The sequence below is a fragment of the Humulus lupulus genome, chromosome 6, assembly GCF_963169125.1.
Source record: "Humulus lupulus chromosome 6, drHumLupu1.1, whole genome shotgun sequence".
Lineage (NCBI taxonomy): Eukaryota > Viridiplantae > Streptophyta > Magnoliopsida > Rosales > Cannabaceae > Humulus > Humulus lupulus.
In genome coordinates, this window is record NC_084798.1 from 37943368 (window position 1) to 37955504 (window position 12137).

At 33.9% G+C, this 12137-nt stretch overlaps 1 protein-coding gene and 1 non-coding gene across 2 annotated transcripts; one reads left to right on the forward strand and one right to left on the reverse strand.

Annotated features, from left to right (window-relative positions):
- The first annotated feature begins 947 nt into the window (after positions 1 to 947).
- On the forward strand, positions 948 to 5368 carry LOC133782080 (proline-rich receptor-like protein kinase PERK7). The gene is made up of 2 exons (XM_062221258.1): positions 948 to 2053; positions 4947 to 5368. The coding sequence occupies exons 1-2, from the start codon at positions 1184 to 1186 to the stop codon at positions 5031 to 5033; spliced, it is 957 nt and encodes a 318-aa protein (XP_062077242.1). The 5' UTR covers positions 948 to 1183; the 3' UTR covers positions 5034 to 5368.
- TRNAQ-UUG (transfer RNA glutamine (anticodon UUG)) lies at positions 3132 to 3203 on the reverse strand. Its single transcript has one exon. It is a non-coding gene; the product is annotated as a tRNA-Gln (tRNA).
- Positions 5369 to 12137: the final 6769 nt, after the last annotated feature.

Here is a 12137-nt window from a genome sequence, read left to right on the forward strand (position 1 = left end):
ATTTCAATTGGCCATTATCAGTTATTGTTTATGTGCTCTTTTTTCACTGTTAGACGAAAAACGGCGTCAACACAAATCATATCCTGGAGCTTTGACTGAAGCCACATTCACAGCCCATAATCATTCTATACACAAATCTAATCACAGATGTCTTCCCCTTCAGAGAGCCACGGATACGACACACATTTGCTCCCTTTCACAATGTAGACACATAATAAAGTCCCCAATTGATTTGCTTCTCCACATTCTTTGCTCTTCTAAATCTGCCCCAATAATAATTTAGGGACCAAATTTGTTGAAACTGGTTGACATAACACTGTATTTATTACAATCTATCTTCAAGCTTCATAATTAGTATGTTAATTGGCCAAAATTCTTAAAAGATTCCACTTTATGAGAACATTTTTGTTGACTTTATTTCACATACTACATAGCTTACCCAAAGCTGGTGCCAATTCTCCTTATGGCATTCCAGATCTCTTATTCATTCACTGTAGCGGTAACACAATCTACAATTTTAAGCTCATGTCCCCACTTGAATACCATAATATTATCACATACCATTTTTAAAACAAAAAAGCTTTTTATCCAAGTGATATCCTCATAACAAATTATCTCTTGACTTCTTTTTCTTCCCAAATTTTCTATTTTTTGACTTAGCAACCGAATATCACTTTGGTAAAAAATTGGTAAAACACTTAACTTTTTCGTTACCATAAACAAATAAGCTGGCTCCGAGCTAGAAATCCACAAGAAAGAAAATAATAGAGAACTCTATGCCCACTCCCACCATTGTAAAGTTTATAAATAAAAAAAAGTAGTTCTCATACACGTGGCTGAATCTAATAGGTTGTTCAGTTCTGAGCAGATTATAATCAGTGTTCATTCCTACTCTTCCTCTTTCACTTTTTAATTTTCACAATTTTTAATTTTTTTTTCTTTGTTTATATTAATGTTCACCTTTTTTCATTTCTTTCTCTCTCTAAAACCTTTATCGTTCACACTTCAACTGCTCCCTCTCTCTCTCTTTCACTCTCTTCCTCCTCATCCTCTTCTCTAGTCTCTCTCTAACTCCCTTCTTCCTTCAAAACCAAGCAACCTACTGTAGAAGAAGAGGAAAAGAGAGGGGAAGAGTAGAAAAAGGAAGAGTGAGTGTCGGAGAGAGAGTCACTAAAAGACGAAAATGCCCCCCACTCCCACCGCCAACGGAGACCATCACAGAACCCGACCTCCCTCAAACGACAACCATCACAGAACCCGACCTCCCTCAAACGACAACCATCAGGGAAGTCGGCCACCCATAAACGACAACCATCAGGGAAGTCGGCCACCCATAAACGACAACCATCAGGGAAGTCGGCCACCCATATACGACAACCATCAAGGAAGTCGGCCGTCCTCAAACGACAATCATCAGAGAAGCCGATCAACACAAAACGACAACAATCACCACCAGTTCTATTACCCAACGACGCCGTATTCTTCGTCGTCTTCGTCCTCAGCCTCCTTCAGAGGCTGCTGCTGTTGCCTCTTCCTCCTCTTCTCCTTCCTCGCTCTCCTCGTCCTGGCCGTAGTGCTCGTCGTTTTTCTCGCCGTGAAGCCGAAGAAGCCTCAGTTCGATCTCCAACAGGTTGGGGTTCAGTACATGGGCATTACAGCGCCCAATCCCTCCCAAACCGCCACCACCACGACCGACCCTAGCTTGAACCCGAATCCGAACCCGACCACCACCGCATCGCTTTCTCTCAGCATTCGGATGCTATTCACGGCCGTGAACCCTAACAAAGTGGGGATCAAGTACGGCGAGTCGAGGTTCACCGTCATGTACCGAGGGATTCCCTTGGGAAAAGCTTCGGTGCCTGGATTTTACCAGGAGGCACACAGCACGAGGCAGGTGGTAGCCACCATAGCCGTCGATCGAGTCAATCTTCTCCAGGCCGACGCAGTCGATTTGATCAAAGACGCTTCGCTTAATGACAGGGTCGAGCTCAGAGTCCTCGGCGATGTTGGCGCCAAGATCCGCGTCTTGAACTTTGATTCCCCCGGCGTCCAGGTCAGCATTATATCTACAAACTCACACACACAATTCATTATGCACTTTCTGTCAAAAAATTTCACTAGCATTATCAAAATTTCGAAGTTGGACATTCGAAAATTGTTGTTTGGTTGCCGAGAAAATTAATGTCTATGATTCAGTAAAGGGTGCCGTCGGGAATGTGTGACTGTGGGTTTGAGGCAAGTCGCCTCTGTAACTGCGAAACCCACTACTACCTTCTGTCCCACTCTGCTATTTTCTTTCTTTTTTTCTTTTTTAATTTTCTTTTTCTTTCAATAATTTTTTTTAAGCGGTGGATTGAGGAGACACATCACAGTGTGATAATTGTTGTGTTGCTTGTTTAATTTTTCTTTTTTTCCCCATATTTTTACCTTGGCCCGGCTTTTTTTTATTTATTTTATTTTTTGGACTCATCTAGTCAAGGTAGAATTTGAATTAAAAAAAAAAAATCAGATGTTGCTGTTAAAATTAAAATAATTAAATTGGGAGAAATTGCTTTGTTTTTACGCACGCTTTTATAAAACGCGCCAATAGGCTCGCTCCTATATGGGAAGCAAAGGAACTTTTTTTCTATCTTGCTGTTTTTGACTTGGCGGCTCTTCTTGATTATATTTTAATTAATATTAATTTTTTTAGAAATTAAATTAAGTCCATTTTGCTTTAATCTGAAATTGTGCAAATTATCCCATTTAGTTGTTAAAATTGACATTTCTTTTCTTTTTCGGTGGAAAATAAAAGGCTTCTTTTTGGTCTTCAAATAACATGTATGGGCGATGGGTCTGCTGTGTTGTGTTGAGATGCAAATATTTTGGTGTCGTTTGGTCAATATTTGTTGTTACGAAAATGTCGTTTTGTAGTTTATTGTAGTGTAGGTGTGAATAGAAGAAGCAGAGCATGTTCCTAGATATTTGCATCGCTGTCGTTTTCTTTGTATTTTCAATTTTTGTCTTGTCTCTTTTTCAATCATAAATGGTTCTAGTCCGTTCTTTGGTTTTCTTCGGATTCGTCTTTGCATTTTCATTTTTTATTTTCTAAAAAGAAAAAAAAAAGTACAAATAATTAAATCCGGGAAAGAAGGTCCCACCGGGAGTCGAACCCAGGTCGCTGGATTCAAAGTCCAGAGTGCTAACCACTACACCATGGAACCTTACATGCTCGCTCCACTGTTCTAAGTTTTACTTCTTTTCTTTTTACTGTTCTCATTTATTCCTAGTTTTATTAGATTTTGTTTTATTTTTCGTTGTTATCTATTTTATGTCCTCAATTTGAGAACATATCGAAAAGTCCAAAATGTCCAATTAATTTTAATGATTTCCCAATATAGTTTTAATAGTGTTTAACAAACATAAGACATTTATTCATGCTATGGGGCACTGAGCATGCTTACTCTAGTTTCTGGTTGTTGTTGTTTTCTTAATTGTTTCTTCGTTTCACTTTTTCTCTCTTTAGTCATAATTGTCAAATAGTTAATACATTTTTTAGACTCTACATATCCTATATAATTATGATAATCGAACCCTGTTAGTGGGCCATACAATTCATTATATCTATATTATTTTTCATTGAACAACAATTAATGCAAAGAATAAGTATAGAAGTATGAAAAGAATATTGAAACTTTTCTTATGAGCATTGATATTGATGAAAGGCACACTAAAATTGATATAGGGTTCCTCCTGACGGTGTGGCTTGTTGAAAATGTTAAACACAAACATAGTAGATACTATATAGAAAGTACCAAATGTTTAATTCTTTTATTTATTTATTTATTTCATAAATATATATGATGCATTTTCTTTTGCTTTTTTATTACTAGTGTGAATTGGTGGATAAAGTGTTGATGATTCTTGAATATGCGACCACGTGACTCCGTTGCATGTGGGCTCCACGTTACCTCAAAGTGGGTCTCCATATTCAACGGCGGATAATATATGCAAAAGAAATTCTTCATATGCATAACTGAAAAGAAAAAATTAAATAAAGAAAGGGTCTTTGATTTTTTGGCAGAATAATAGCAACCAGATGGCTTAAGTTTCCTAGTTATACTTAAATTATTTTCTTAATTGATTATATGGTGGGATGAGCTTTTAGGCTTCTTTTTTGTGGTGTCGTGTTTGTGGTGAGTACCAACTAGGTCAGAATGGAATCCAACCTCTTCTTCTCCTTTTTTATTATTATTAGATGAGTGTTATGGTCAATCTCATATTTCATCCTCTTCTTAGTTAATCTTTGTCTCTCAAATCACATGTCAGATCATTTTTTTTTAATTTTTTTTATGGCGGTGTTAGTTGTAGTTACAGTATTATTCTTGCAAATTTTCAAAATATAATTTTTGATGTTGTATGATATTCTGTTTTACCATGCTTGTTAAAAAAATACAAATTTGTTTTTGGCATGGGAAATTATTCAAAAATTTACAATAAGGATGTTAAAATTACAACGAACACCGTTATGAAAAAAAATACTCCGGCATGTGTTTTCGGAGACGGAGGTTGACTAAAAAGTTGAAATAGGAAGATATTGGTACTTATTATTATTATATATTTTTTTTGAATTCTGGGGAGAGAATCCATGCTTTTCATTCGCTTAGCAAGTATTCTTTGCAATACTTAAACACTAAGAAAACTTCACATTACATAATATACGTTTTACTATCCACTGCTACAAGTACTACTATAATAGCACTACTATAATTTGAGTACATAACTAGGTCAATATCTTTTTATATATAAAAATATATTTGATTGGAATGATTTCTTTGATTGGAGTGGTCCTAGAGTAACTAGATAATTTGAGTAATAATTGTTTTGCCCTTTTGTCTTTTATGTCTGAATTTTAGTATTATGATTATTTGGTCATGAGTTTTGAGAAATTGATTTTGGGTGGACAGGTTTCGGTGGATTGTGCTATAGTGATAAGCCCAAGGAAGCAATCTCTTACTTACAAGCAGTGTGGATTCGATGGAGTGAATGTGTAGATTTTTTGTGTCACAAATTCTCATTTTTCTTCTTCTTTCTCTTAACAAGCGGAGAGAAAAAAGAAAAAAGAAAAAAAATGAAAAGCCCTTTCACATGAGTGGAAATGAATTAGCAGTTTAAAGGCAAAGCTAGCCAAGAGAAAGAACAAAGAGGAGGTTCGAATTTTTAGGATTATTTATTTGAAGAAAAAGAAAAAAGTTCCAAGATTTTGCAAAATTAATTTTTAAAATCCATTGCTTCGGAGAGTTGCTGACTGCTTGTATAGTGTAAAAAAAAATAAAAAATTATGCGTTGGTTGGTGGTATTAGAGAGATTCCACTTCCATTGGGGTCAATACGCCTCATCTGTCCTCTATAGAAATATATATTATCTATTAATTTATGTCTAAAACTCACAATTTTTTAACAATTTACACCAAAACATATCTTGAATCTATTAACATAATGGTATGATATGATTTCTTATTCGCTCGCATAGTGGAAATTCTCTGCGTCTCGAATATATATTATTTAGATCTGTTGCTAATTTCTAGTTTCCTTTCTTCTTAAGTTTGATTGCTCAAGTGAAAAAGAAATATTATATATTTCTTCTATATAATTATATAATAATTGTGTAGATAACATAATATTTTTATATTTAATGGTAGATTATAGATATCTAAATAAAATAGAATAAATAATTAAAAAAATTAAAATATAATATTTTAAAGATATTTTATAATAATAATTATTTAAAAATAATAAATAATTAAATAAATTAAAATATGATATTTTTTAGATATTTTATAATAATAATTATTTTAAAATAATATAAATAATAAAATAAATAAATAAATTATTTAATTAAAATAAGATATTTATTTTAAAATTTATATGACATTAATATAAATTTAATAAAAATAATTAGTAAATTCTATATATAAATTGCATATACTACATACATGCAATATATTATGCATGTTTGATTAGTTTTATATATAGAATTTATTAGTTTTATATTAATGTTATATAAATTTTGAAATAAATATTTTATTTTAATTACATAATTTATTTATTTTTGTTTAAATTTATATTTGTTCTAGTTTTTAAATTTAGGAGTGACAATAAGAGATTATATATTATATGTTTAATGTAATATTAAATATTATACGTGAATTTTAAATTTAAATTTATTGCTATTTTTTTACAAAAAAAAAAGTAATTTATTGTTAATTCATTATATTATATGTTTAATATGATATGATTATATTATATGTTTAATATGATATTATTCTAATAAGCGAGTTTAAATTTAATTAAATTTTATTTAAGTTATAAAACGTATTATTTTATTATTTTTAAATAATTATTATTGTAAAATATCTCAAAAATATCTTATTTTAAAATTTTTAATTATTTATTTTATTTTATTTAAATTTAAGGGTTTCAAACTACCGTTAAATATAAGAATATTCGGTTAAAGTTAACATTAAAAAAATAGAAAACCGTTAAAACAAAAAATTTCCTTTATCTACACACTTATTATATAGAAGATATATTTTCAAATGAAAGAAAAATTTCTTACTAGTAGTGTTCGTGGGTGGGTTGAGTGTTTCATGGCTTAACAAAATACGAATTGAATTATATGTCAACTTGAAACTTTGTTTCAGATAATAAAAAATTAAATAACATCCAACTTAAAAATATTACTAACTCAAATATGATCAATTTTCTTTATAAAATAAATTAATATACCTATTATCTCTTCTATATAAAATGTGTGTAGATAAATCAAATTTTTTGTTTTAATGATTTTTTATTTTTTTCCGTTAACTTTAACTGAATATTTTTAAATTTAAGAGAATATTCTTATATTTAGCAGTATATTGTAAATATAACTTAAACTTAAATATATAAATAATTAAACAAATTAAAATATGAGATTTTTTACAATGATAATTAGTCAAAAATAATAAAACCATACATTTTATAACTTGAATAAAATTTAATTAAACTTGATATTATATTAAACATATCATATATTGTCACTACCAAATTAAAAAACTAGAACAAACATAAATTTAATCAAAAATAAATAAATTAATTAAAATATGATATTTTAAAGATATTTTATGATAATTTAAATAATTAAATCATATTTATTTAAAAATAATAAAAACATACATATTATTTTTTTATCTTATAAATTTGTGTGATAGTTTGTTTTATATCAAATAATTGAAGTTCTTTTTCTTCATCAAATAACATTGCGAGATATATTAGAAACTAAAAATAGTTGATGCATATATACTACTGTCTACACTATAAATTTTTCTATTCTTATTTTATTTCTATTCTTATTTTATTTTTAAATATTATTGTGTTTTATATATATGTCATGTAACTATATAAATATATATTTATGTCAATGTTCTGTTTAGATGTCATATATATATATATATATAGATTATTGATATAAATATTTATATATACTATAGTATATATATATATATTTTTAAATGCTTCTACCTTGAATATATATATAATTCTTATTGCTATTAAAAAGCTCTTACAAAGAAAATGACAATATTAAGTATTAAAATCAAATTGAATGCCATAAACATACAGTAATTAAATAAATAAAAAAGTCACCCATTAATTCCTTTTTCTATCACAAAACGAATAAAAAGGTAACTTCAAAATCTTACTTTTGATCTAAATTTCAGGTAATTGAAGAGTAAAGACATGACTAGGTTATTTATGCAAAAGTAACAGTCTTATTACGTTTGATTTATTTAGTAATAAACTTCAATTGATTGTGATCTTTCATTTGTAAAATCATAAATATGGTTAAAAAAAATTAAATAAAATAATTTGATCCGAATGGTTACTGTAAATTGAAGTTTAAGTAGATTTTATACAAGGGTTTTTTTTTTTTTTTTTAAATATGGTTTTTTTTGGCAAACATGTACATTGATATAAAAATCTAAATTTGTCAACAAAATATGGAAACCAAGTAATAAACTTACTTCTTATATGTGATTTTTCATTCTATTTATAAATATAATAATCCATTATTCCCATAAAAAAAATTCACATCCAATTTAATACGAAACAAAGGTTTTATGGCCAAATAGTACAAAACACAGGTTAACAATGTGAATTCTCCTCCCCCACAATTCTGACCTCCTTCTTCGACCACGACCAAAGAACCACCAAGTCGAACTACCACAACCTTCGTCCACAACTTCGACGATATCTCTGGTGATTGTCCGCCTCTGGTGCTCTTCTTCTTCTTCTTCTGTTTTTTATATTATTTTCAGATCAAGCTTTTATTTTTTTTCAAATGCGATCCCTCTCTCTTTCTCTTTTTTCCTGAATTGGACTGCCTTTGACGATCTCTTTTTTTTTTTAAACTTTATTATATTACTTTTCAAATATTTTGTAATAACCATGTTTTTCTATAGGAGTTATTATTTGACAAATCATGATCCCAGATGCATCTGGGTTGTGTATTCATTGCATCTGGAGATCTTTGTGGTCTCATTTGCCACGTAGGATAAATTTGTTTAGTTAGTGTTTAACTAATTCTGTTTAGAGGTTGTTAGTGATGTTGTTAGGCTTAGTTAGTTGTATATATGTACAGTTAGTTCTGGGTCTTCAGTAGGCAACCAATTCATTTAGTTTTCTTGGTTTTCTCTCTAATCTTTTGTTGCAGGTTTTTGGTTTGGGTTTGAAGCTTCTTTCTTGGTGCTTGATTCAACATTTGTGAAGGTGAAGAACAGAGGGATATGTTCCAGAATTTCTGAAGGGATTTCAGAAATAAAGTGTTGAAATGATTTCAACACTACTTCTAAGTGATTTAGAAGCTTACGATGTTGAGTAGGAGACTCAATAAATGGTGATTGTAAATCTTGCTATGAGTTACATATGTTATTTAGCAAATAAGCATGTTGATTTTGTAATTTGTAAAGAACAAAATTTGCTATAGTATTTTGCCATGGTCTTTGTGACCCAAGGACCCAAGGAGTAGTTGATTTTATCAGTGAACTTTGTAAAAATTCCCTTGTGTTATTTACTTTCTAAGTTCTTATTCATTGTTCATCTGTTTGAATAAATCTTAAAGTTCATAAACTTTAAAAGTAGCTTTTCATACTTTTTCTTCTTCATTATAACGGGTTAAATAACTGCTTACCATCAAGTTACTATCACAATTTGAAATGTGTGCATGTAATTTTTACTCTCATTTGTATATAATTTCTAGGTAACAAATTACTTATATTATTCCAAAAATAGGTATCTGATTTCCATGCAATTAAAAATTAAGAAAAAATAAAATTGATGTGATAGTTACTAATTACCACCTACCAAATGATTTTTGCTCACAAGTAATCAATAGTTTTATCATGCATGTAGGGCTATAGAGTATTGCTAAGGAGCACTAGTGGTGCCCAACATCACAAGAAGATGACATATCACTATTGATGCAATCTAATATTGAGTCTCACACATTTTAATCTAATAAATATTATGAGTTATCACTAATCAATCATAGAATGTCACCTCATGTGATGTTGGGTACCTTTAAGTAGTGTTAAAATACAAGCAAGGTATAAACACTTAGTAGAATTCACATAATGAAGATGTGAATTTGAGTTTCAAATTGTAGGCACTTAGAAAATGCAAATTTGGGTCCAAAGTGATGCATAAAAGTATCTAATGGTTCCCAAAAAGTTTGGTAGCATTTGGAGCATTTTTTGGACTTTTGGAAGTGTCCAAAGTCAGAGGGGGTGGCGATACGTCGCCACCTAGGAGGCGACACATCGCCTAGAAGCTAGGGTTTTCAGAAACCCTAGTAGGCGACGCATGTGGATTTACGTAAATGCTCAAAATAACGTGTTTTGTAAATCTAATTCTATTGGTTAGACCTAATGACGGTGCCTACTCTATATATGGGTCAAAAAAAATAATTTGGGAGATTTGATCACTCTCTCTAATCTCTCTCTACCCTAATTCTCTCTCTGGCTTCAAGAATCTCTAGTTTTCTCCAAGAAAGTGCTTGGCTTAAAGAGTTAAAGGCTTGTTCAATCTCAATCCTCATTTCCTCAAGAGAAAGCCTCAAGCATCAATGGTGGCTTGGAAATGGATTATTAGGACAGTGTTTCTCAACGTTTATAAGCCTTGGTTTTGTGGTTTGTGTTGATGCTCATAATCCCATCAAGGGAAAATGCAAGGTCGTCACCTGGACGTACTCCCCCTCCCCCCATTTCGCATGGCCATCAGATGGGCGAGACCCCCCTGATCCGCGAGACCACCCCGTCTCGCGAGGATGCTGTTCCGCGAGACCACCGAGTCGCCTTCCGCGAGGCCACCAAGTGGCGAGGCCCCCCTGATCCGCGAGACCACCCCGTCTCGCGAGGATGCTGTTCCGCGAGGCCACCGAGTCGCCTTCCGCGAGGCCACCAAGTGGCGAGGCCCTCCTGATCCGCGAGACCGTCCTATGGCGAGGCCCTCCTAATCCGCGAGACCGTCCTATGGCGAGGCCCTCCTGATCCGCGAGATCATCAAATGGGCGAGGCCCTCCTGATCCGCGAGACCATCAAATGGGCGTGGCCCTCCTGATCCGCGAGGCCGTCAAATGAGCGAGGCCCTCCTGATCCGTGAGACCATAGGGCGAGGTGTTTTATTTAGCGAGGCCACCATAAGGGCGAGGTGCCTTATTTAGCGAGGCCACCATAGGGGCGAGAGGCCATCATAGGGCGAGGCGCCCTATTCAGGGAGGCCCTTGGGCCACTCCTACCATGCCCATGCGCGGGGCCGGGGGAGGCTGCGAGGCCGCCAATGGCGCCCCATGCGCAAGGCCGCGCAAGGTCCCACGCGCGCGCGCCCCGGGAGGTCCACCGGCCCACCATCTTCTCAGGAGGCCGACACACCGTGACTTGATGCGCATAGGCCCAAGACCCCTATTCCACGCCACGGCCAATACGGACACCAAAGATCCCCTTTTTCACAACCTCAAAGTCCCTATGCTTAGTAGGACCAGAGCGAGTCGAATGAGACATATTTGTACGACCGGGTACTAGGTACGGATGCCAGTGCCAGCGAGGATCGTGGTCCGTACGTCTACGGCCATGGGTCAGAGCCGACACCACTACCTCCTGCGCCAACACGCCTGCTACCACGCCTCAAGAAGGAGTACAGACAAGTAGTGGAGACATCCCCCTGACACCTGCTCCTGTACGGGATGTACAGCCACAACCTCTGAAGCCACTCCCCTAGTACAGTACGTTTGTACCGTTTGGTCCCCTGGACCACTATGTACCTAAGGCCGTTAGAGCCTACTATAAATTGAATTCCAAGGCCACCTGAAAGGGGTTGGGAAAATTTCACTGTAGCAGAGACATTAGTGTGAATGAGATACTGAATTCTCCATTGTTGTTATTCCATTGTTCTGGAGTTATTGTTCAAGTTTTCATAGCTTTCCCATTAGCGATTTTAATTCGATAATTTTTCCAACTTAACTTCGTTGACGAGTTCTCACCGTCAACAGTTTGATTTGCTTGAAGGATTTGCTCAAGGAAAGTGGTGGTCTTGCTTAGGGCTTTGAAGCTTCATCAAATATTTAAGAACTCCATTGATCTACTTGGGTTTGCAAGTTCTTTCTCAATCTTTTTTAAGTCTCTCTCAATCCAAATTTTGTGTAGATTCAATTTTTTGTGGTGGTGTTATCTCACTCTCCCCCAACATTCTAATACTCTATTATCTATGATAGCATATCATGGAAAATCTAACTCTCTTTTGGCTTTGAGATTCATGACACAATACTTTGTTAGATTGGATATATTTGATGAGACTAATTTTGTGCGTTGGTAAGACAAGATTAGGTTCTTGCTCACTATTTTGAAGGTTTTCTATGTCTTGGATAAAGCTCGGAAGAGCCCAAGGAAGATGATACTCAAGAATTTGTGAAAGAAAGGAAGAAGCGCGAAGAAGATGAGTTGATATGTAGGGGTCACATCCTCAACGTCCTCTCGGATAGGCTCTAAGATCTCTACACCAACACCAAAACCGCCAAGGAGATTTGGGAGGCCTTGGGAAAGAAGTATAAAGCGAAAGCGGAAGGTA

Excerpts from the sequence above, each read along its gene's own strand:
- LOC133782080 (XM_062221258.1), top strand. The coding sequence starts at position 1,184 with ATGCCCCCCACTCCCACCGCCAACGGAGACCATCACAGAACCCGACCT. Across the intron at positions 2,054-4,946 it reads TTGATTCCCCCGGCGTCCAG|GTTTCGGTGGATTGTGCTAT; the intron begins GTCAGCATTATA and ends TTGGGTGGACAG.